The sequence below is a fragment of the Pagrus major genome, chromosome 12 (genome assembly GCF_040436345.1).
Source record: "Pagrus major chromosome 12, Pma_NU_1.0".
NCBI lineage: Eukaryota > Metazoa > Chordata > Actinopteri > Spariformes > Sparidae > Pagrus > Pagrus major.
This window is the reverse complement of record NC_133226.1, coordinates 17,460,283-17,487,268: the sequence shown is the minus strand read 5'-3', so window position 1 is coordinate 17,487,268 and position 26,986 is coordinate 17,460,283. Positions and strand designations below refer to the sequence as shown.

General features: G+C 41.3%; 1 protein-coding gene across 1 annotated transcript in view; it reads right to left on the bottom strand.

Moving 5' to 3' along the window:
• Positions 1-10,826: 10,826 nt before the first annotated feature.
• rgs3a (regulator of G protein signaling 3a) overlaps positions 10,827-26,986 on the bottom strand; it is a 105,805-nt gene continuing 89,645 nt past the window's right edge. The window contains 4 exon segments of the mRNA XM_073477451.1: positions 10,827-13,058; positions 13,167-13,333; positions 14,270-14,331; positions 15,619-15,720. Of these exon segments, the coding sequence (XP_073333552.1) occupies positions 12,858-13,058; positions 13,167-13,333; positions 14,270-14,331; positions 15,619-15,720 (532 nt within the window). The 3' untranslated portion in view covers positions 10,827-12,857.

Below are 26,986 nucleotides of genomic sequence, written 5' to 3'. Positions count from 1 at the left end.
TAAAATAACTTCAACTGGTCTCGACGTCTGTCTGAAACCTGATTTTATTGCCCCGTCTGATTTCTTGTCAGTTGCCTTGCTCCCACAGCTCATCAGCTGACTTGACGAGTGCAGTGTTATTATTAATCATAAGTAGGGTGGCCAAGCTGGGAAAGAAGGACTCAAGTTGTGATAAATATAGATTTGCACATCCATGGTGCTTTATAAAAGTAAGTGATAAAATCAATCAGATTAAGAGGAAATTGAGTGGGTAAAGGCTGAAAATATACATGGTTTGTTTCCCCTGCTCTCCAAAGTGAATTAGTCTCCTCGGGGAAGTCGGCTGACGATCAGCTGATTTGTGTTGCTTTAATAACTTCATATTAGGCCTGAATCTACACTTTGATCTCCATTTAAGGGCAGCTATTTTTAAACAAGCTGTTTCTGGACTCTTGTAAACCACAATGACAGGACAAAATCTGTGTTCAAGTTTCCATCTGAACTCTTTTCACTACTGAAACAGTCTCACAGTCTCCATCCAGACCGCTCAAATCCTTCTGCCTCGAGCTTCCCTCCATTCTGTCCCAGCCTCTCTGTACGTTCCAAGCCGTGGCCTTAAGATAATCCGGAGCCACATGGCAGCAGAGGATAGATGAGTAGTTTGACCTTATCTGGCAGGGTTAAGAGGTGTCCCAGCTACGGCTGTATTGTACATTGGCGAACAAAGCCAGGTCAAATGGTGCTATAGAGGCGACTGATGTTGATGTTTCCTCACATTACAGCTGCGTGGACGTGAACAAGATAATTTGTCTCATGTGTCCCCAACAGTGTTGGGCAAGTTACTTTAAAAATGCAATATATTACATATGACGAGTTACCTTCATTTGAGAGTAATATATTACGTTACAATATTACTGTCTGCATAGAATAATAAATTACTAATTACTCTACTCGATATAGAACAATTAAATTGCCGAGATCTTTTTAAATAAACGAATGGCCTTGGACACAGGGATGAGCAGGCGGACAGAGGATCAAAGTCTGATATATTATGAGATAGGAATAATTATCTTTAATTGTTGGCTCAGTCATATGAAACACAATAGACCTATACCTTCTATAATGTAGCCTATAATGACATGACAACACAAAAATCTCTTTTTCTCTGCCTTTTCATTTTAGTCCACGGAAGAAGGAACAATAGGACACGTGTGATTCAACAATGTACATTAAAGTGCGCTCGGAGGATTAGGCGGCCTACGAAATACAGCTCATTTCAGTCACAACACTGGTCCCCAAGGCATGACAATCTCTGTGTTTATCCATAGCTTCAAGAGTTCCAGATTTTCTGTGTATCTGGTGATCAGGACAAGAGAAACAGAGAAGAGACAGATTCACGATGCATGTCCATTTCTTTTCTGTCCTCTCTTGAGTTTTCCATGCATGAAACTGTGTTTCCATGTCCTGTGAGTGCATAAACGGAGCTGCAAGACATCATTGTCACATCAGATCTACTACACAAGCCTCAATCTGTTTCCTAGCACAAGCATTGGTCTATATTTAACCAGAAATAATTTATGAGCCTGACTTGCCAACGGCTTTCTGACATTATTAATGACGTGCATTTAAATGCAAAGAATGTGGGCCCCTATGATCGCTCCCACTGGCTCACTCAGGTGACGAGGCGTTGACGTCGAGGATTGTTGTTTCTATTTTTCGCCAACGCGTGAAATCAGCTAACTGAGGAGAAAATCCTCGGCGTCTCCTGCGCTTCAAAAGGGAGACGGCGCTCGGCTCCAGCAAAGTTCACGGTCACATGAAATGATGTGCGAACGTCATCCGTTCACAGTCATGGATCATCATGCCTGTGATTATGCCTCTCATTTTTATTTCCAGTTTTTCATCTCCGCTGAGATTTTTCCATATAAAAGGGGAAACTGTGCCTCTAAACACATTTCTGCTCAGTTTATATTTAGTTGAAGAATATCACGTCTCCAGAGTAGCTCTGTAGACACATAAAAATGTAGTCAGCGAGAGGAAATAATGAAAAACTGAGTTATTACTTCTGTGTGGGTGTTGAAATCAGTTTTGTCCTTGACTACTGTGATCATTGTGCATGCCTCTGTACTGGCTTCTTCATAATACCTGCGATCAGACGCATTAACCAGAAGCATGAGTCAAGACGTGCCAGGGTGACATCATTAGCTTGATTCACTTCCGTTGTTTCACTTCCCCACTTTGAATCACACACACTCATTCATGCCAGATCACCACGTCGTCAAGCGGCCCATTAACATGAATCGAGGCACACAATCGACAGGGCAGAGCGCAGGGGGGGAGGAAACAGTATCATAGCTGGCACAGAGCGCACGTCTGTTGCTGCCATCAGCACAGAGGGGCCTGGAACGCTTCACACAGGGGGGAAAAAATGTTCCGAAAAGAAATTGAAATCACAGATGCAGATTTTGTTGAATTAGCTTGGATGGAAATATAAATACACTGGCTTGGATTTGGTTTTAGTGAGCAACTAAATACTGCTTTTATCAGTGCATTTTTAAAAACCACACGTGTGTTTTCTATTCTACCAAGTTCTTACTCCAGAAGGAGATGAAGAAAAACAAGACTGAAGAGTCTACAGCTGTGCTAGTGATGCTCATTGTAGAGAAATCCAAACTGTTAATCAGATGACTTTAGATTTTGGCTCGATGGTGGCGCTCGATGAAAAACATCAGGGGGTCAGCAAATTAATGTCAGCACTAAATTGCATTGTAATCTATCCCAACAGCTGTCAAGACATTGTGTTCTGTCCCACACATTTTTAACCTTCGCTGGTGGCGCTAAAAAACTAAAATGTCAACTTCGTGGTGGAGCTGCAGGGAATAGTCAGAGCTACACTGCAAAACTTAATGACTGAACATAAGAAATAAAGGCTTGATTTGAGAAAGATACAGACTAAAAACAAGTCAAATTATCTGCCAGGGTAGTAAGACTTAAAGGAGCAATATGTAGTTTTGAGGAAGAAATTTCAATCAGAAGAGAAAGATCTTCATTGACTGATTCTTTACGCCTAATTGAACAAATTATCTTTGTTTTCATGACTGAATAAACAAACTGACTTTAAAGGACAACACAGTTTCATACTGTTTTACTTTGTTTGTATTTGGCGGACCCTGCCACCTTTCTAGCTTCAAACAAACCCTTTAAAATAAGTTGGTTCCAGTCTAAAAATAAGTAGGGCTCTGATAACCGTTCCAAGGGTGGAAATAAGTAGGAATTGCTGGTTTTACTAAAAGAACTTAAAAGCACCATCTCAAATGACATCACCAAACCCGACCTGAATCTGACATCATTTCTACATTTCCGGCCGGTATCCATGCTCTAGTCCTGGCGTTACCAAAGTCAGTCGGCTTCATCCTCTGAAGTCCATGATTGTATACTGTATACCAAATGTCATGGCAAGCCATACATGCTTAGATATGTCAGTCTGAAGCCACTCTGTCAGCCCCAAAAAGCCAGGATGCTAGAATGGCTAAAAATGCCTGTTAGTAAGTTCTTGCACCAAGAGGAAAGAAGAAAACCGTCGCATGAACTGAGTCGTCTTTTATTCTAATGAAGAGGCAGGTTTAGGAAATTACCCTATAGGATTTTATTGGCTAGCAGGGTAATCTGATGAGGTCAGCGGGTTTTCAGTTGATCACAATCCTATTAGTGCATTATTGAAGCTTAGTGTTACTGTACTTACAACATTCATCATTTAAAGTGTTTTGTTGTGGAAGTGCCCACATGCATCCAGCGGGGTTCATGTCAACACAGCTCAGCGAGACAGAGAGTTTAAGAGAAGAAACTGAAAACGTGCAGGATGCAATGGAAAAGCTAATTTGCTGATGCACGATAGGGGCATGCATGTTATTTAGAAGAGTAAGGGCAGTGTGTTGATGGTGCTGGACATGAGATGTGTAAGAAAAATCTGGAAATATACATTTAAAGGTCAAAACAATGGGTCAATGTAATCTAAAAATCTTGATTCCAGAGGATGTAATCAGGTAGCGAGACATACAAACATGAGAGCAAAAAGGCAGTAGCGATACCGTTGCCATGTCTATGAAGTGTCATATAAAGTCTGAACCATCTGCAGCGAAATGAAATGCAAAAGTGGAAATATCTGTCACACATCAGATGGTTTAAAGTGGGCGTAAAAACTGAACCGTAGAGAGGAAAAACTTCCTCTCTCCCTCTCTCTCTTTGACCTTGCAGAGGGTTACTTTAATTTTACAGTTCAGCTTAAAATAAACTGTTGCATGGTGTTGATTAAATGCTGTTTCATTAGGGGGGAACCATCTGGAGTGGGTTTTCACCGCCTCTCCTGGGAAGAAAGCTGCGTCCTTGAACCTCAGAAGCAGCAGAAGAGACTGTGTGGAACCTTAAAACAACTTTGGAAGAGACAAAAGGACAACTTATTGGCTTAGGGTGGTCCCAGAAAAACAAACTTAAAAAACTATTATGTAATGTAATTGATGGTTTCGTGATATTAGCTGAGGAGTTTAACAGAACCAGCAGTTAGGAACAGGAACAGTTTGATTGCAGGAGTGAGCAATCTTCCGATCCGTGACAACAAAATTGCATCGTGCTGCTCACGACTTCTCCCACTCCCACTTCAGCACAGTCGAGTTCACAGCAAGACAGTAAAAACACTGGAGCTTGTACGAGTTTCAAATGCACTTCAACACAATAATGTTTACGAGAGCTTACATCATTTTTAAGAAATGTTTTGATATTTTCTGAAACAGCACCTTTAAAGCTCCCTGAAGCACAATTTTTGGTTTTACAGGGAGTTATGTGTGGAGATACTTCTTGCCAGTGACTTCCTGTCTTGTTATCACTGTTACACAGAAATAGTTCCACATATACGTTCACATCTGTACCTGTCATACATACCATATTGACCTCAGGTCAAAAACATGAAATGTGAATGTGATGTGACACAGACTTTCACATGAGGAGGCTGAGGGGATGGTGGTGGAGTCCCAAGCCAGTGGCCGTTGTTTGAGACTGCGTTTCAACATTTGTAAGCGTGAAAGAACTGTTTTTTGTTTGTTTTTTTATGAGGGACCACAGCATTTTTTGCATATGTAAGCGTGAAACCACTGGATACTTTTAAGAAGACCTCGGGACATCTCCAGACGTGTTTTGGTGACAAAAACAGGTATGTTGAGTCAAAAAATGATCTTTTCCGAATCCTCACCAAGTGTTTTTTTGTGACTAAACCTCACCAGACATAAACATAGTGTTGTCATAACGTTGAAGAAAAAAATTGGACTTGAAGAAACGTCAAGTTGCGCCATAAAGAAAAGTGAAATTTCACAATATTTGTAGTTTGCAGAAATGGACATTGCCAATATTTATTCTGGTGATTGGGTTGACAAACACTCTTTAGTACAGAGTGAGCAAAGAGATAAAAAATGGTAATGACAAATCATTACCATTTTCAATAAAGAGAAATGAGAATGATATTCTGAAAAGAGGGCTTTCCTCTGACAGTTATAAGCTTCTCATGTTGCTTGAACAACTACATTTTAGCTATGGTGTGTGTGTGTGTGTCTGTCTGTCTTTTGTGTGTGTCCAGTGTGTCTAATTGTGAGGTCCACAGCTGCATCCTCTCAGTCCAGCTGGGCCTGCCTGAGTCTCTTGCAGAATTTGGTCATGTTACAAGAATAATTGGAGGAGCTTCTCCTGAGGTATGTTCTCACATAAACATGTATACAGACCTTTTCCCATCTCATTTCTATGTGCCTATGGTTGCTTGTTACAGAAATGTCCAACTTGGCATTACTTAAGTGATTATAGGTTTTTATCAAGATGAGATGTAAGGGTTTGGATTTGATGTGTTTAATGTGGGAGGATGGTTGTATAATGACGTTAAGCTACCAGTTATGAGTAATGAAATGTCATCTCTTCCTCCGAGTTATGTCACAATGGAAACTTAATTTTGATTAAGCCATAGCTAAAATGTAGTAAACCACATTTACCCCATAAAAGGTTCACTGGGTGAAACACTTCCTATTTCTGTCATGTAGGCTACCAAGTCGCTCACAGCGTAGCCAAAAGCTGCTTGGAAAGAACAGGATGCTTTAGAAAAGTGTCAGCATACATGTGAAGCGTGCACGTTTTGTAGTTAATGTAACATGTAAACTTACAGATGTGGTTCTTTAAAGGAAAGGTTCAACATTTTAGTAGCGTTCTTGCCAAAAATTTAGATGAGAAGATTGATACCACTCTCATGTGTGTTGAATCTGTCCAGTAAGGAAACAGAATGAGCTAGCTAACTTAGCTTAGCATAGAGCTAGAAACATAGAGAAACGACTAGCCTCAATCTGTCCAGTAAGGTAACTAGCTAGCTAATTTAGCTTCGCATAGGGCCTAGAAACATGGAGAAACAACTAGCCTGTATATGTTTCCCCCTGTTTCCAGTGTACAAAGCAAAGCTAACTGGCTGCCGGTGGTAGCTTCGTATTTACACACAAACATGAGAGTTGAATTAATCTTCTCATATAAAACTAAATAAAAAACACTCCTATAAATCTATCTATTTCTCTAAAGGCCATCTATATATAAAGCCAACCTTTTCTGATTAGATCACTGAGATTAGACTATTAAATTATGCTTCCTTCCACTCACCCTTCCTCTGTCTGTTGCTGTTTTTAAAGTCCCTGTCTACCGCCAGCAATGATGACATCCTCTAAAGTTACCGAGCTACATGCTTATGATGGAAAACTGTACAAGCGTGAAGCAGGCAGTGTGACGTATTCGAAGTGTTCCACAATAAAGGTGAGCTCAGCGTCGTTAGGGCCCCCTGGCTCCTTCGACCCAGAACATATCTTCACAGATTTCTGGGAAACACGTGCGTTAACAGATGGTAGCTACAGTTACAAGGGTGTAAGAAAATAAACATATCTTGACGTTCACGATGACATTACCTCATACAGCAGGTCAGTACATGTTATGCGCGTAGCAGCAAAATTACATGGAAGACTCTGCAATGAAACTGATCCGCTTTTCACACGCGTCGTGCTAAACCTTGTGGATGAGACACAATGGGCTGCTGGGGTGGAAATAAAAGACTCTTTTCAAGCATACAGTCAGCAGAGTAGACAACAAACAAACAAACAAGCAAACAAACAGGATCGAGGGATCCACTGAGTCAGCGAGGGCAACTACACGGACGTGATGTTTCTTTTGTAGACCTGCCAAGAGTTGAAAGCATAGGCTGATCTGAGAATTAAGGATTAATCGAGGCTTAAGCCCCTTGACTGCTGCACAAATAGATGAGAGACAAGAAGGGAAGTCCCCCTGAATTCAGCATGACTGAGTCTTATGAGTTCGTGCTGCTAAAAACAGAAATCAAAAACACTATTTAATAGCTTGAGTTTGAGTTATTTATGTGAGGTCATCTGATGGAGGCGTAAAGAAACTGGAATCTGAGTCTGCATAGTTGTGTGTCTTTATTTGAATGGGGCTTTGTACTACTCTTCAAGTTCTTGTGTATCTGCACGGCACAATTCAGGAGGTGAAAAATAAATAGCCTATTGAATTCCAATCCAGGGATAATGCAGGAATGATCCTTTTTACTTACTTACTATTAAAAGGGCTGAATAATTAAGCCATATATAAAGTAACTGTTAAAAAATTTGCTGTTCTCAAAGACAAAAAAGAAAACATTTCTGTGCAGCTGTTGTTGACCTCTTTCCAAAATCAGGGGTGGTCTGAGACAGTTTGAGGGAATCTGTGTTAGCAACATATTTAAGTGTGGATGTCTGCTTTAGTGCAATTAGAATAGTTGTATGAAAGCTTTATGGCCTGTAACTGACACTCAAATGAATTGCTAGACATTTTGGGAAATATGCTCTTTAGCTTTCTTGCTGAAAAATAGATGAGAAGATCAATACAGATCTCATATCTGTTCAATAATTATGACGCTAAAGCCAGAGGGTGATTAGCTTAGCTTAGCTTAGCTTAGGGAAAACAGCTCAGTTCAAAGTTTAAATTGTGCTTAGAGGCACCTCCAAAACTCACTAACTGACACTATCTTGTTTGATTAATTGATCGGCTATGCAGTGTGTCCCTGTGCTCCTGGTCTTTATGCTAAGCTACGCTTATTGACTCTAGCCTAATGTTTATTAGATAGATATGTAAGTGGAATATATTGTCTCCTTTTAAAAAAATCATTTTTAAATATATTAAAATCATCAACACAATGTGAAAAAAATGAATAATAATAGATCTGTAGTGACGTTAGCATGCTAACCAGCTAGCCCCAGGCCTGAAAACCTCTCTCCCTGTGCTAGCAGTGTCAACAAGACTCCCCCAGTACTCCAGCTTGCTGCACAGCTAACTGAGCTAATGGCTACAGTCATGAGCGTATGGAATACTGTTAGCAGATGCTAACATATGCTGCCCCCTATTGGTTTGGAGTTCAACAGGTGGCCAATTCTTACATATTGCACCTTTAACTCCCAGAAAGAAAGCAAAATGTCTGATTCTTTTTTATCTGTTACCTATTTTATGCCAGAACTGTGAATAACAAGATAAACAAGATGCATACTAGGCTTTAGCTTTTTAATTTTAGTTTCACATCACGTGTACTATGAGTTCTGCTGTACTGCCGAAGCAATAAAGAAAAAGGTATTCGAAGCTTATTTCCCCGTAGCCAAGCAGACAAGACGTGTACCTTTATAGTGTTGCACAACATTGAAACGCTGCTGTTAATAAAGATAATAACACTCCTCACTCTATATCCGGGCGACAAAGTACAATACTAGGCTGTCACATCCGAGGGAACATTGCCGGCCATATTTGGTAGCAGGACACAAGAGACCGGAGCAGGAAATGCGAGCTGGCGTGTTGTGGGACTCACGCAACAGCTGAATTTAAAAAACAATGACAGACACTGTGATATGGTTTACACAGATTACAGAAAGGAAGGAAACTTGAACAAAAGGATTTGGCAAAGGAATCCAGCTCAAGAGCGGGGCCTCCATTGTGTGGCATACAAGATGAGCGTACAAAAAAAAAGACACCAAAGACAAAGAGACAGTCAACAAGGAGCGAGAGGGAGGAAACAGGCCCAGAGAGGCGATAGAGAGGTTGATGACAATTCCTTTTGGAAAAAGAAGCTGCGTCTGTCAAAACAGATGGCAGCTGGTTAAGAAGATTAGGAGCTGTTACTACTGTTTCTATCACCACTTCAGACTGATCAACCCCCCCAAACACAGACAAACACACACAGTATTTCAACTGCTTCCTCTCATCCCACCCCAACAACCGGGCCAACGCTCGACCCGTGTCACTCACATGCTCTTCTTTCCAGAACAGCAAAACAGCTGGGGTCAGGATGATTCTTGATGCCCTGCGTCACTTCTCAATCCACTCCATCCCCAACAATTTTGGATTGACAGTCCACACAGACACAAACATATTTTCTCCTGTCCTTTTATTTAAACAGCTTGGACCTTCCTTTTGCAGTTCTGATCATCATCTTTATTGGTTATGGTAATAACATTATACTCAGTGGGATCCGGGAACACAGCAGCAATACTAGGATAAAGTGTGACGCAGCCAGTTACACAGGCGTTCAGATCAACGGTGTAGAGTTCGGGGGGTGGAGGGGACTGGTCCCCCTTTATATTTCAATCATGTGCATTTGTTCACCCCAGTAAAAACATGAAAGCTGCCATGGACCTTTATTTTGACTTGCCTGAGAGCCTTACTGCATTATATTCTGTTAGATTTAGAATTCTCTCCTGCATGGAGGTAGAATTTTGTGTTTTCCTTGGTGTGTAAAAAATCACCACAATGCAGGAAATGAAGCGTGTAATGCTCTATATTATGTTTGGGGGGTGGGGTTGTTGAAATGAAACCTAAACCCTGGTTCAGACAATCAATTTAGCCATGTTTACCAAAATTCAGAACACCCAAGATGGAATAACTTCCTCATTGCACAGGAAAACTATACGACAGGTCAGGTTGAACCTGTAATCTGTGAACTATATGTTTGTCTGCCTGCTTTTGTTATATTCTGAAATCCCAGAAATGTACTCGGCGACTATAATAGCTTTATTACCAACAGGAACGATAGCTAAAACTATGAAAGTAACAGTTACTTTGTACGGAACCAGAATTCCTAAGATGACATCTTGTTTTTGTTATTTAAAGGAAAAATGTGTCATTTTAAGAAATTCACTTCTTTGCTATCTTGTTGAGAATTAAGTGTAAAGCTCAATTCTACGCTCACGTCTTTGCACTAAATATGAAGCTAATGCGATTAGCCGAACAGCGACTCTAAAGCTCACTAATTAACCAATATATCTGTGTTTAATCCATAAAAACTGAAGTGTAAAAGCGGCAAGTTGTGGTTTTATGGGAGTTGTCGTCACGTTATAGTACCCGTAAAATCACAACTTTTAGTGTTTTAACGGTTTTACAGTTCTTGTATGAATTAAACAATCAGTATATGTTGAATACTGTGTTAATTAGTGAGCTTTAGGAGTTCTGGAAGGCAACGTTGGACCCATAGGCTCGCTGTTGCAAGTCTTAATGCTAAGTTAAGCTAAGTGGCTGTAGCTTCACATTGAATGTACACACAGGAGAGTGGTATCAAATAGGTGAAACAGCAAATCAGTGCTCTTATCAAAATATCAAACTATTCCTTGAGGGCAACTTCATACTACTGTCTGTTGCTTTTAATCGGTCCACAGGAGCTCATGGATGACTTGGTTGCGCATCAGTCTTAGCATGTGACCAGTAAGCAGAGGCAAAAGCACAAAATAAGAAAAATCAAGAGACAACACATGTTACTTCATCAGTTGGTTGGTTTATTTATCATTAGCAATGACACCAAATGTACTCTACTGTTTTCACTTGCTATCATAGGAGATGCATTTTGAATTGTAAACAGTGAAAATGATAAAATGCATTTCAGAAAACTCCTTACAAGCAGTGTATGACCAGGGAAAAGAGCAGATTGTGCCTGCTCTTGCTCACCTATTTTATTTTATTTTTTTAACAATACATGTCATCTTATAGTTTTGAGTCTCTCATATTTACATAGATACAGCTGGGTCCCACATTCTTCACCAGCAGAGACCTATTGGCTTTTTGTTTTTGTTTGTTTTTAATGTGTTATCACATAGTTTTCTTAAAGAATTATATTTACAACCATAACGCGCCCCAGCTGCCTGCTGCCGGGGGTTAACACAGTTAGAATCACTTGCTTAAAATTCGTTAAACTACTTATGTTTCTTGAAAGTTTTGCGTTGTAAGTCAACCTTATAGCTCTAAAGTTTTTTTTTTTCTTCTCTTAACAAATAAAGTTAATACAGAGCTCAAGCCGTTCGTCTTTTCCCCCATAAAAATTCAAAATTATCCAAATAAATGAACATAATAATAAAATAAAATAAAAAATAAAAAAAAAGAAATATTGCACTTAAAGTTCAGGACAGCATTGGACCTGTTTGGTGGTTAAAGAGGAAAGTGTGAGCTTTTAGCTGAGTGCTTTGAAGGAGGTGAGGGTGTCTGAAGAAGCATCCAGCGAGTTAATCTAAATAAATAGGCAAACTTTTGTACAACATGAAGCTTTTTTTTTTTTCTTCCTCTGACTATGACATGAGCAACCTTTTGTTGTATTGCTCGGAAGAACTAGGGAGTGCAGGTTGGAACCCTAAAGCATATAAAAAAAACAGTGAGTGTGTAGAAAAACAGAAGATAAACCAAGCCGGAAACTGTCATAGCAATGTCCTGAGAATGCTTCCTCGGTTAGTCCAGAATGAGCTACAATGTTGAAGGAAATGTCGTTTGGCTGCGCGGAATATTTTTTTTCTGGTTCTTCTTGAGTTTTCGCTCCTCGTTGTAAACAGTCTTTGGAGACAGGAAGCAAGTCGTCTTTTGTTTTTTTTTTCCTTTCCATTACTGGCTTTGAATGTGACTTTTTAACGTCTTTTAATGTGAGAGTGACACATCTCTGTGTTTCATCTCAGCTCCGGTGCGTCCATTATTTATACATTTGTATTCTTTGCCCACTGCTGTCTCCATCTTTGTCGCTGTTGAATGCTCACAGTATCTTTCCACAGTCTTGTGATGAGCTGAATAAGGTGAAAGCTGTTTAAAGAAGCTTTGAGAGGGGGTGTAGGTGTTTGACAGAGATGCGTGCGAAACTGAGCCAGAGTGCTAGCTTTCATTCAGACATCATCTTGTTTTTTTCTTCTCCCTCCGTGATACAGTTAGAGCCTGATAAAAAAAAAAAAAACACGAAGAAGAAGGACTTTGTGTCGTACCGACAGCTTTGAAGTGGCTTCACAGAGAACGAGGTGGAGGAAAGGAGGGGAGTTTAAACGTTTTAAAAGGAAAAAAAAAAGTGACAAAACAGTACCGGACTGTCTTCATGTCTGCGGGATTTTCTGAGCAACCCCTCCTTTTCTCCAGTACAACTGGACAAGAACTTAAAAAGACTGACACCAAAAAAAAAACAGTGAGACAGTGATCAGACAAGCGTCCAGCTGCTGCTCCAGCCCTCGCTCGTGGGCTTCTGCATTTTTTAGTAACATCCATCCATCCACTCATCGGTCCATTCATCCATCCATCCACCTGGTAACTGTGTAAACTACATTCCTTTGCAGTGCCAATAGCTTTGCCGCGTCCTCTCACACCATAACAACAACAACAACAACAACAAAATCATAGTGGACAGGATGACAGACACACACACAAAAAAAAAGGCAAACAGAGAACCTCACATCCCGCCCACCCACGCTACTTCAAGTCTGCCCCCCCCTTTTTTTTTCTCTCGTCATCATCTTCCTCTTCTCTTCATGTCTGTTTCTGGTCTCTTATGATGATGATGAAGTCGGAGTGGAGCTGGGCTTTTTTTGGTTGATTAAGTCCGAGTAGAGTTCTGAGCGCAGGAAGCGTGGGTATGAGTCCTTCTCCATCAGCCCGTATATCCGTCGCTGCGCTAGGTCAAAGCAGGAGCGTGTCACATTCTGCAGGTTGTCCTTAGTGTGATCTCTGGTGTACGAATCCAGATTAACCTGCAGAGGAAGAGAGAAAACAAGTCAGCAAAGTGCAAGGAGGGAAAAAGCAAGCTTTGGTGCCATTTTCCCCCAGCATCCATACGAGATGTGTACACTCCCACTCACCTCTTTACACGACTGGATAGCGATGTATTCTGCAAAGATTTTCTTGGCTTTTGAGGCCATCTTGGACTGCGACTTGATCTTCTTGTATTCCTCACATGCTAGCCAGAATTCCAGATTCTCCTCGCTGAACTCTGTGCGCAGGAAAGCTCTGAAGGCTGCCAGACCATCTGAGGGAGAGCAGGGGAGGGAGGAGAATAAACAAGAGGAGAGTTGACTTGAGTGCCATGGCAACCTCACAGTTGAAGTGCTCCTTGGAGTTTCAGTGCCTGAAATAGCTCTCTGACGGCCTTTTTGAGTCATGTGCTTGGCATAAAGTGAGACATAAAAAAGCGCTCGCAACACTGCATATTCAAGTCTTTTAAGTGACATCAACCCGCTGACCCAATCCTTCCCTACTATTCAGCCTGGCTTCATGCATTCCCCCATAAACACGCTGTGAATGAACAAAGACATGACTGTTTTGGTGTGAGGGCTGAAAGGACTAAATCTGGCACTTTGGGCTTCTTGAGTTTCACTGTGGTTAATGATTTGAGGAAGAAGGCATCCAGAAGAAAGAATAGCAGGAAGCGGCGTCCACCCACAACTCCCGTTTGCACCTTTCCGTTCCCATGAGTCACCCACGCTGATAAGCAGAGCCAACGCAGGCGGTCATCTCTTACCTCACTCTGGTAAAGCGGGAGTGAAGTAAGAGGTGAAAGAGAGGAAATTAGAAGAGGGGAGAACAAAGCTGAATGAGAAACAGATGTAGCGCTGGCGTTGTGTCAGCGTGCAGCTTGTGCTGTGGAAGATGAATTGTGGGGAACCAAAATAGCAACACACTGGCAGGTCGCCTCTCTCTTTCTGTCTGCCTAACGCATGGACCCGTGTCCGTGGGGGATTAGGGAAACTTGCTGCAAAGCACTGCAGCAGTGTGTTTGTGTAATCCATATGTTGGTCCACACATATTTCCTGCGCTCCACCACCTCATGCCAGAACTGTATGTCTTTATTCACCACACACATTGTGCTAAATCATATCTTAAAAAACATCCAAACAAAAGACAGATGATTCCCAAGAAGATTTCATTTAAAATAAAGAGTAAAATGATTTAAAAAGTAACTTACATTTGTGTGCCAGCAGTTTGTCAAGTGAGTCCCCCCATTTCAGCGCTTCCTCCGGGGTAGGCCTGCAGATAAAAGCAGAGCGATTCTTTAACAAGCCCATCTCTGCCAGGTTTCTCATTGTGTGACCCATCCGCAGAACTTCTTCGTCTAGATGCCGGATAGATGAGTGGAAACGTGGAAGTGGGTAATTCCTCTCCCTCCTTTTGCTTCCTTCCACTCTAGTCTGTGTCTACTTGTCTTCCCCCACACATGCGGCTCTGCCTCATGAATGCCTACAATACTGAGAGTCTATCTGCTTCACCCTGGTGGGGGGAAGGCTTTTATATTCCCACTGAATGCAAGTTGGAAGGCGGGAGGGGAGGGGCTCCAGCCGGCCAATGGGGGATGTGCTGTCGGGTTTAGAGACCTCCTCCCGCCACCAGTGTCTGTCTGCCCCCTGCTGCCTCTCATCCTTTCTGTGCTCTGCCATAAAGCATGGCTATTCACAGTGCTTATCTCACGCTCACTGTTATCCTCAACTGAGGCCTTATTTGACACAGAAAAATGTCAATTTGGACATGTTTCTGTGCCTTTTGATAATCGATTTAAGTAAGCAGACACTTTGCCATCTAATTAACTTATTTATCCTACTGTCGTGTCTTTTAGAACACGTACAAACAAATATTGAACTTATGTGTTGAAGACGCTGCTTAGCTTCTTAAAGGTGCACTATGTAGTTTTGTCAAAGAAATTTTAATGAGAAGAGAAAGATCTCCATTGACTGATTTTTTTTTATGCCTAAACAAACTAAATAAGCAAACTCTGTTCGTTTTAATCACTGAATAAACTGACCTTAAAGGACAACACAATTTCATACTGTTTTACTTTGTTTATATTTGGCGGACCCTGCCACCTTTCTAGCTTCAAACAGTGTTCTGGGAACATTTATTGCGGTAGTTTGGGGCCAAACGGATATTAAGATATAAAAAGCAAATATAGAATGAATGCTCATCTTACACCCTTTAACATTTTCTTAGCATCCTGTGAAGTCTTTTGCAATTGCCACAGAACAGTAACAGAATCATGGAAACGACATCAAACTAAAATATCACATTAATCTGTGATATTGGTATGAATTCATTCGATTTTGTAAACATATTGTCAAAATAATTTAAAAGCCTGCATCCAGACACTTCACTTGTTTCCATCTTTGCTTTTATTGCAGCCACGCATCCCATAAACACTCCCTTCACTTGCTACTGCCCACATGTCTGTCTTCCAAGGCCAGGTCATCACCAGTTGTGGCGAGACCCGGAAAACGGCCTCACGCACACCCACATGCAACATGCCGTCAGGAAGTGGCCACTTACTTGACTGACTTCATGGATTTGTCTAACTTGCTGGCTGGGTTGCTTCCTGGGGATTCATTCCTCCTCCGCAGGAAAGCCAGCCGGTTCTTCATGTCTTTGGCCCTGAGTGAAAGAAAGATAGATGAGGGAGAGAGAAGAAAGATTTATGGATACAGAAGGAGGCGAAAGCAGGGGGAAGTTGAGAGAGGACAAGGAGAAAAATGAAAGGAAGGATGAAGAAAAAAAGAGACATGGGAAGAAAGTGTGTTGAGTCCAAGTCCAAAAGTCCACAATTAAAACAATCCAAGGCATGGCGGTCACCAATTAAGTTCTTCAGCACTGTAAATCCAATCCACATGAAACCCACAAAAGCCAGAAAATATGAAAATAGATGTACATTTTAGTCTTCAGCCAGGTATGTTGGTATGAAAGTACAGAATCTTTCCAAAAGGCGGATATCAAGCTCCCTCTCCTTCGCTTCTCCTCAGCGTCTCTCCTGTCAATCTATTATCTCTGACAGTCTTTCCTATAGATGCGTCCCTGGCAGGTTCCTCGGCAGGGACTGAGCGAATGTGACAGAGAAGGAGGAGAGAGACTCAAACCTCACTCCTCTGTTTCATCACGCCATTCTCAGCGTGCCCACAGGGGTTGCTGAGAGGGAGCTGACCCAGGGCCGAGGCAACAGGGCACAGTGACCTCCTCACCCCTCTGCTGCTTCCCTCCATCAGCAGCATCCAAAGTCCCCCTGACCGCCCACCTCCGGTGTTTCACCTTCGCACACAGCGCTGCACATGCGCCACCTTAAATCTCCCACCAACCCTCAGCCCCTGTGGGATCCTTCAGAATCCTGCGCATTCCCATAATCCCATGGTACGTGTCCTGGCTTTTCCCGACCTGGAGCACGTGCTGCCTCATTGGGATGTGACCTCACTCAACACCCATTTCCTGAGTCCCTGCTTTTGATTTCCACTGTGGATTGGCTGGCCTGCTAATAATGCAGCGCGGAAGTGTGTGCGCTCGCCGGCCCTAATCACTGCAAGCTGTCCCACTGCCAACCCAAAGCCCCCAGGAGAGCATGTACACCCCAAATTAAGAAACAGGGCTTCCAGTTAGAGACACTTATCATTCAGATATGCACACACAGGGTGGGCTGGGAGACCACAAATACTGAACGTGAATACACTCGGCTGGGGATGAAAGGACACCCATGCAAGCTTTTCAAAGAAACCCCCACCCCCCCCCCTTACACCTGTGCCAACTCATGCCCACTTCACTGGGGCTTTCATGCCAGTCACAGGTGTTGGAAAACTCCCCGTCTCCACCAGCCTGTGCATGTGTGTGTGAAGGGAAGTGGGATAATTTATGCACACGTATAAATTTGCTGCCAAACTGGACAGAGAACACAGTCAGCCGTCTGATGTGAGTTTTTCCAACTGCTGCACTAGAAGGAAAGGTAGAAACAAGCCCATACGCATGATACAACATGAGTGCATGAGCTGTTGGAAGCAGCAGCTGAATAGCTCCTTTAAAATCCAGATGAGTGTGACTTTGTGGCTGTACTGATTTGCCCGTGTTTGGGTTTTGGGAGGTTCAGCCACTGCAGATTGCTTTAGAGAACCATAAGGGGCCTTTCTTTTTGGAAAGAGTCTGTGACGTTCAGGAAAGAAGAACTGCAAAATAAGTGGCTTAGAATGACCTATCGATATGTTAAGGAAGTAAAGGCATGCATCGGTTTGGCATTTGGTAAAAGCTTTGTGAAAGCATTTTTCTTCTCTCGGGTAAGGTAGGGGAAGACGTGGAAAATCGATATGAGGACAGAAATAGATAAAAGATGGAAAGAGATTGAAAGACTCTAAGGAGGAACCAGAAAATTCACTTTAAACTGAGAATTACCTAAAGGTCCACACAGCATGACTGCTGGAGAGATGACTCATCCATTGATCGAAATAACGCAATTGAAAATGAAGCAGGCCTAAACCAGATGCTGAACTACTGAACACAATTCAGGCCTCTTTTTCTTTGAAACAACAGGGTGCTCCAGCTCACAGCCTGAAGGGAATTTTTACCCAAATAAAACACTCTCTTGCTGTTAAATAAACTCATAACATCAGAGCAGGATTCATTAGATTGCTCTATTTTTAGGTTGAGCTCAAGGCAATTAGGTCTTGAGCTGTGCATGTGTTAGCAAAAAAGAGCCTCTGTCTTGTGAGGGAGAGAAGAAACTTGTCTTTTACAAGGGCTGGAAAATATTTTGTTGGCCTGACAAAAGAACACTTTATTATTTAAGTCTGGGTTTTATACAAGCTGAGGCTGCATGTGAACGAGTGACAATGATGTCATAACAACAGCCACTAAGAGGCACATGTATGTTTCTATCCTGCCACCATGTGGGTGTCAATGGATATTGCAAATGTCAATGTTTTCAGCCCAGCTGAACAGCACAGATTGCTTGTGAGATATTCTTCTACTGGGAAATGTTGGTGTCAACACTCACAACAACTTGAGCTCACATCATCCCATGATTTATCTTTCACTTTTTTAGAAACTCAAACACAGCACAGACTCTTGAAAACAAATGACACATATTGCATGTCATGTAGCCGCCTCATTTGAACCACTAAACGCTCACTGCTGTAACACTTTTTTCTGCAGGAGTTGTGAGATTTTTCTCACAGCTTCTTCCTGCATGGAAATTCACCGACACAGCCACAAATGCAACTGCCTGTGTGATTATCAGCTCAATGGGAGTCAACAGCTCCCTCGGTGAGGGCAGACACATTCTTCATTTTTCGAACAGTGTCATGCAGAGGAATGCAGACATGTCTGTGCCCTCCAGACCTAGTGATTTTTATAACACCAGAGATTTGCAAACTCAGCTACCTAAGAATAAATAATCACTTAAACACTATCAGCATGCAGAATAAAACCTCCTTAGGTGAAAGTCTAAAGCCTTAACTAAGACTTACATGCATCTGCAGAGAGGAAGCACTCATCCTGCCAACAAGGCCAGCTATTTTTGACATGAAAAACATGGGTACACATATTTTTAGAGTAATGTCACTTAATAACAAATCTGCTTTTATAATTGACCTTTGCTCTATACGTGCCGGCACTTCTCTCACTTTGACCACCTCTGTATTTAAAGATGATACTTTACTGTATCTCTACAGCTGAGCCTGCTAATGGCTCCCCAGCACTAAAACAATTAGCAATCGCACTCCCTCGGATTTATTACATCCCATGTTCCCTACACTTAACCTAATCTGCTAAAAGACTGACACATGCTCTGTAGGGGATTATCAAATTAGGATGATCTTTGATCTAACATGCTGCCACCCAGAAATGTATGCTCCACTGCCCCTCGAGCACACTAAAAACAGCATGTCCATGCTGGCATTAACAACTGGCATCATGTGTACTCACACCTGAGTGTGTGTGCCAGAGAGAGGGAGAGAGAGAGTGAGAGAGAGAGAGAGAGAGAGAGAGAGAGAGAGCTTTATGTGCTTGAGTGAAAGAGCGAGAGGTCTTTAGCTCCGCAATTATCCGCAGGTTTCCGTACTCTTTATTCCCTCTATGCTTGGCTCACATTAGACGTACTAATAGCACCCCGCTGGCTATTCCTGGTGTTCTGATAAGTAGGCCGCACTCCCAGGGAAAGGCTCTGGGAGCACATGGGGGAGAGCTGCATACAGACATACTGCAGATCACAATGTTTCACACAAGCAAATCCACCGCCCCACTTCATTCCACTTTTTGGCTGGACCCCAGTGGTAGGCTCAAACCAACAAATGCGGTTGTCCATGACTGAGTAGCTGAGTGACGAAGTTACCCCAATGGTACTGCCAGCCCACTGGTGGACTTTTCCCAATAGCCACTGCTATTTCAGAATTAATCAGTGCGAACAGTTTTCTATTACATCATCATTACATTATTCTTGTGGGGGTGCAGAAACATCATCGGATATGGATATGATACGAAAACTTCAACTCTCTATGGGTACGTGTCCACAGGGGTGTCGTTTGACGTCAATGCATGCAACGCTTCCAAGCGTTTGACCAAAAAGAGGCTGCACCCTCCGACAACAACGCAAACACATACTTGCAGCACCTGATTGGACGAACGCCACTCGTGGGCTGTTTATTCCTGGATTTCAAACCGGTCCAACATGGCGGCTCATTTGGAAACTTCTTATTTCACCAAAATGAATTTCTGTTTTCATTGTATGCAAGAAATAAGTCATGTTGTTGCTGAATCTGTCTTTATTTTAACTCGTCAACTGTTAATTTTTGTTTTTTGCAAGCTTCTTGCTGCAGCACGTCATACTGGACAGCCCTTTCAACGTCATGCAAGTGAGTAGCAGGCAACACGATGCCCCGTCTTTCCAAAAGCAACGCCATGCTACCAGAATGCATTGCACAGCTAACCCTTACATAGACAATGAATGGTAGGTGCAGAATTGACGGATCCTGTGGAAATGCCAAACTTGCAGCGCTCAGCCCAGAATAGATGCTAGGCGCCTTGTCAAGCTGCTAGCTTTTTTATCGTGGCATAAACATGCGGTAAAACACAGTGGTGGAGACATTTAGTTCTGCTGGAGGTTTGTTCCCATTAAAGGGGAAATTTTCCTCACCGCTGTCACTGAGTGCTTCCTCATGGCTGAATGTTTGGTCTCTGTAAACTAAAGAATAGGTCTACAATCTAAACCAACTCTATTTGAAAAGTGCCTTGAGATAACTTATGTGATTTGGCAATAAATCAATAAAATTACCATGAATACGGAAGGATAAACTCTCCCATTTACTATTACTGACTGTAATTAGCTTCATTTTAAGTTATCATTCAAATCAAACATTTGGTTATGAAGTGAAACACATTTTTGCACATTGACCATACATGATCTCGCCATATACCAAGTTTTGAACTAGTCTAGTATGCTGTGGTTAGGTTTAATTGACCCTTTGCAAAGCTTGACCGGTGAGATCTGGGTAAGAGCAATGAGTACAGAGGAGGAATTGAAATAACTGTGAAAACAGCAGTCCAAGGTGAGCCACGTTCACATATGTTTTCATTCCCTCTGCCACATTGTATTTATAGAAGGCTGTGCGCCTGTGAAGTGAGTACAGGGCACGACACGCAAATAAGGCTGTGCAAGCTCGTGAGTCTGTTTGTGCATCTGTGTCTGTGTGAGAGTAATGGGTCAAGGGTTGTGTCAGTATGTCTGGAACACAACATTACACTGTTTTGACTATGTTAGAAAGATATGGAAACAAATTATGAGAGTCTGTCTTGTACTTTCTTCACAGACAGAACAGCCCTGAAATGGGATGTATCCAAAACACATAAAACACACACCGTAAGAAAGAGAAAGGCTAATCATAACAAAAAGAAAGTCATTGCAATATTCCTCGAAGATGAACGAAAAAGGGAATTGTCCTAAATTTGTCCATAAATATAACACCATCTCATTCACCGTCTACCTCAATCAAGTCCAAAAAAAGGAGCTCTATTTCTGAGCAAACTCACCTTCCTAGCCACAAAGACCACATGAGCAATCCTATTCCTGAAATCCAGGCTACGTATAATAAGAAAAAGGGGCAGCCTCAAGTTAGAAGTTAAAGCAGCTTCCTCCAAAATAGTTTGAGCGCTTCACCCTCACGGGGGTTTTCTTCTCCCTCACTGCGACTGTCAAATGAGATCCACGTAGAGGTCAGATAGCTTCATGCCAGCTTGAGAGCAACGATTCCTGTGAGAGGCAAAACAGCCCCCATCCACTCCTTCCTCACCCTCCCTACTGATGTTTCTAAATCTTGATAATGAAAATCAAAGTGCAGATGAACCCATACACACGCACACACACGCGCACACAACCACTGCCTTGCTCTTACCTTTCAAGGTACTTCTCAGAGAAATCAACCATAGTGTGAAACATGGGTGCCGGCCTGTACGCAGGTTTTCTTGGTGTGTGTGGAAATTTGACTGCATGTAAGCGTGTGTCAGGCGTGTCGGTGCTCGGGGTCCAGGGGTTTGTTTGACAATCACATTCCTCTAACCCCTGAGAGGCTCTGCTGGAGCTTTATATAGTCCTGGGGGTCTGGAGAAGGCGGACCCTGGGCTCACCCAATCACCACGCAGTGTTTAGAGAGGCTAGATTCCTTCCACTGGGGCCTGGGTAAGTTTTTAGTTTTATGGGTTAGTAAGTTGAGATGACATTTGTCTTTTGAGCAAAGGAAGTGACTGATGACTAATAATCTGTTCATCCACCCAAGATGACAGGCTGTGGGAGAACTCTCTAAAGGTGTCCTAACACAATCCAATGTGCACAATGAGGAGCTCAAAATGGCTCTTATGCTTTTAAATACAATGTCTGTTTGACTTTAGTCATTTTTTAAAAAAGGATACAATGATCTTAACTAGAAGTAATACTGCTTGATTTATGGTTTTGTGTTAAGGGGCTATGGCATAGCTACTGAGCCTAACGATACGCCACAGTGGGCTGCAGCGTAACTGAAGTGCACTTCCTTGAAAATATAATTACACATCAGGGCCATGGCAGATACAGAAATATCTATGCGGACTGTAGGAAGTCTGATTGGGCAGTATGGGCTGCTTGTGTTTTCTTCAGGAACTTTCCAATGCCAGTAGAGACAGCTGACCATGACAACAACATTGAGGAAAATGAAGAAAGACTCAGTAGTCCTCTCCCTTTCAATCTAAAAATCTAGCAAATCCACTGCTCTCTATGAATGAATGAATGCAAACATGGCTATTGGTAGGCAGTAGTCTCATTTTTGAGTAATGAGACGAGGCAAAATAATATTATAAGTAACCCGGATGTAATTTTAGTGCTATGTTCTAGGTCATTGTTGTTCTGGCACATCCTGTCACCAAATCGACACTATATCACCTTAACATCTTTCTTAGAGCGATTGGTACGACATATCATTATTCCTGTAGAGCAACTTTACCGTATTAATTCTACTAACACTATTATTACTGCTTAATTCACGTAGCTAACGCTGCCGCCAGTGCAAGTGTTACTATGATACTTTGTTACTTACGCTAGTTTTGGCAGACACCATAAGTATCACCCATAATTGTTTCCCCAGTAACCTCCCCAATTACATCCCCAGGAAACACGCGGATAACATGGTAAATTAAAGAATGTAAACACAGTGACTGTGGGGAGTATAATTAAAGGACAAATCCACTGATTTTGCATGTCAGAGTCTGTTTAGAGGTCTTGGGGAGTACTACTGCTTACCTTATTTGAAAAAAGTATTGTAAAGTATTTTGCATCTCTGCAGAGAGCTGCACAAAGTCTAAATAACTGCCTTGGTTGATGTAACTTGAGGCAATTTAGCAGTTGGGGCTAAAGACTACAAGTTTGGCAATGTGGAGTTGGAAAAGAAGCAAGGTTTCCAGACCTCTGTAGCCTAATTCTCATTTCTGCTTGACTGTGAGACATCCCAAAACTCTGACCAAACTATTTGTGGTGAAGTTGCATTGTAGGCACTGTGGGCACTGGATAATTATCCTTTATTTTAGGTCTCCATGAAGCACATGTTGCCAGATCACGTACAATGATTTCCGTGGGTCCCAGTCCACACTTGAGGTCCAACTGTTTTTTCTTGGTCTTTGTTATATACACTTAATCAGGAGATGAAAGATTCTAGTTTCAGAAAGTCCAGTAAACAGTGATTTAGTACTTCTGTATATCTATCTCTAACCTGGACAGCCGAAGCTACTCCTACACAAACAGATTTACTTATCTCAACATTGATTCTACAACATGGTCAGAGGACATCATGTCTACTACAGAACCAATATTCACTTTGGCCAACTTCCACAGAACTCATAAAGAACCGTACATACTTGCTGGCAGAAAAACTGGTGATATAACTGAGAAAACATGTCTTCAGTATATACTACATACAGTATGAAAAGTACAGTCACGCATATGTCAAGCACATGGATCATCTGTGTTGTTTGTAATAAACACTTCACAGGAACTCTGAGTTTTGCCCTCTCCATCTGTCTGTATTTCTTGAGGTTTTGGTGTCTGTATGTACATGTTAACACAAAGCTTAGCCTCTGGTTATGCATCATTTATATAAACCGTTCAATCCGTCAACTAGCTCATGTTTCTGCACATATTAATGTCATTCTATACTGTGTAGAAGTCAATGTGCTGTAGGTTTACTGCTTTATTGCTACTTGCTGGAAGCCACCAGATGGGAACAAAGGGAATGTAGCTGTGCAAGGATCCTCTGCTTGGGGAAGCAGAACACCTGGACTGAGTAAAAACAAAAGGTGATAATGGAGGGGGGGAGAAGGAGGAGATCATGTGAACAATTTCAGGAAAACAGCTGTGCAGGATGCAGAAAAAGTAGACACGGAGCAAAATGTGCAAAAAGGAGAGCAGGAATAGGAGATAAGAAAATGTTAAAAAAGTACTAAAGTTTCAATGGATATTTTTGTTTTGTATTGAGGTCTATTTCAAGACTAATGATGATTATGGTGATTGAGGCAAGAGACTATCCCACCAAAGAATGAGAGTACCTTCTCAAATTGCCTAATGGCACCATGATTTAATCAAGTCTGATACTGTTGGCCACTGATGTTGATCTACTTGCTCCAAAGGCTCTCTCTATATGTTATTTATTAGTCTCTGGCATCTGGGAGAAATAATTTAATTTCCGTCATGCTAGGTTATATGGAAAAGCCAGAGATTTCTATCTATAGCAGCAACATATTGCATTTGTATTCCTCTGAGTTACATGGAAAGATATTGTACTGAGGGTGTGTTTATTGGTGTGGCTTAATATGATTGAGTAGATTATTGCCCCTGGTATTGGTTTACAGTGTGGAATAATGAAACCTGGCTGAAAATGGGTCTCAAATACTGGATGATGAAAAAATCTTCATAAGTGATAACAGGCTCATGACGCTTGAGAATATAAAGGAAACAAAGGCTGTAAAGACAGAAGACAAGTACGTAAACATGTTTCCACTCTCCTCAGACAGCTTCGCAAGCCTCGTTATCCTCGTTATATTGACTAATGATGACAGAAAAGGGTTGCTCTAAATGACAGGAAGACAAAACCTTTTTTTCCATGCAGCCTTCATCAGTGTCACAACTATATGAACAGATGGCGAGATACAGAGCAATCTATCAACATCTAGCAGTGGAAAAGGGAAAAAAAAAATTATATGATATATACTATGTATGAGATATTGAGAGGTGCACTTTGTAAGAATTTTAGTTATCTACTGAAGCTAGCATGCTAACCACAAACACTTCCCTGGTACTCTGAACATTCAGCTTGGACTGCTAGCTGCATGGCTAACTGAGCTAACTAGCTAAAGTTAGTTGCAGTTAGCAGCATTCAGTTGTTCAGGTGAAATGGTGCCCCCTATTTGTTTGAGTATGTATTCAACATGATGCCAATTCTCAGACACCTTTAATTACTGTTGTTTTATGACGCTGCATATACAAAACTTCGCTGCTCCTAACCACATCACTCTTTCACTTTGCTTAGAACAGTATTGCACTTTTAGTTTACAGTACAACTCTGGTAGTGCGTACAGTATGAATACTGCTCATCTTGTAATCTAACTGCTCTTGTATCGTTCTATCTCTGTTCTCTTCTATTCTTATTTTCTATACTTCAAATAACGTATTTGAAGTAACATTCTGTTTACCCGTTTTTTTTTCCTGCCCTTGTGTTGCTGTAACACCTGAATCCTGATCTATCTATTTTATTTTATCTTAAAAGAATGCTCCGCAGGGACAGAGTGATGTACATTATGAGATGAGCTAACATCATGATACATGTTTGTTGACCTACTGTTAGTTGGCAAATCACTGTTTGCTATCTATGACCTATGTCAACCAATGCTGTCCAGCCGAGTTGCTATTTGTGGCCATGACCAAACTCAGGTACACAATACACAGTGAGTCATTTCTACTTTTTGTTCTGTGTATCAAGGTTAATAGAATCAAATGATACGGTGACACTTTATAATAACTATTAGTTAATGGTGAATTTATAGTTAATTAAACTTAAGTCAACAGTTACATCAGAATCAAAATCAGTAATTTCTTTATTGATTCCCGTAGGAGAAATTGCACATGTTATTTGACCATTTATTAAGCAATTGTGAAGGTTTATAAAAAGTGGCAACTTTATTATGGCCATCAAAATAATGTTTATAGATGAACTACACAATACTTCTTAACAATTTACAAAGTATTATGAACATAGAAGAATGCTTAATAAATGGCTTATAAAACATTTAATTGTTTAGCAGTGGTAGAACTATTACCCAAGGTTTAATTAACAATAACTTTACCATTTAATAGTAATGACTATTTCTTCTTTAAAGTGCTATGATATGTAATGAATCCCTGAATTTATGTTTGATGTTACTATAATGAATACAGTGTTTAGAGGTGCACAGAAAGGTAATATTTACACTATTAACAAGGTAGCATTAATACAAACTCATATATATATTCATTTATTTGATATATTTATTATTGATATAATAAACAAGCCGTCCTCAGAGGGGAAGAAGGTCACCAGCACACAGTTTCAAGCTAGAAAGGTGGCTACTTAGAAGTGTCCTTCAAATATAAACAAAGTCAAACATAATGAAATTGTGTTGTCCTTTGAGGACAGTTTGTTAATTGAGTTTATTCAGTCATGAAAACCTACATTAATGAAGATTAAAATTTCTTCCCAAAAACTACATAGCACACTTTTAAAAAAGGATTCAGTCCAATACCGATCACAAATCAATCACTTCTTTGGAAATATGCCATTATTTGTCAGTTTCTACAAACAGTGACAAATTCAAGATTTAAAACTACACTAGAAGGAAAGAAAGAAAACATTTCTCATCCCTAAAAAGCAATGTAACTGTTTTATGAAAGCAATAAAGCAAGTCTGAAGCTGTTTGCAACAGCTGACAAGAAAGGCAACACACTCTAGACTGTGGAATCTTAATCACTTAATCTGCTGGTTAACTAAACAGCATAAAAACACAGCTTGTGCAGAAGAATGGCCGGCTATAAGGCCGAAGGACAACCAGTGTGAGTGGTTTTATTTTCCTCACGGCGTGAAATGTGCTTTCATCTTGATGAACGGGAGCGTGAATAAAGCTCAATCAACAGCTGATGAATCACAGAGGCGTCGACACACACATCTGACACGCACAAAACACACCCAAGCACACACACACACACACTTTACTTCTGACACCGCTGAGTTTGTGAGACACACATATGGTATCCCCCTGAGCAGCACACACATAATTTAAAACTTAATTAAGTAGGTGATGATCAGGGTTAAATGATTAGTGTTAACTTTCACTGTCACCTTAAAAT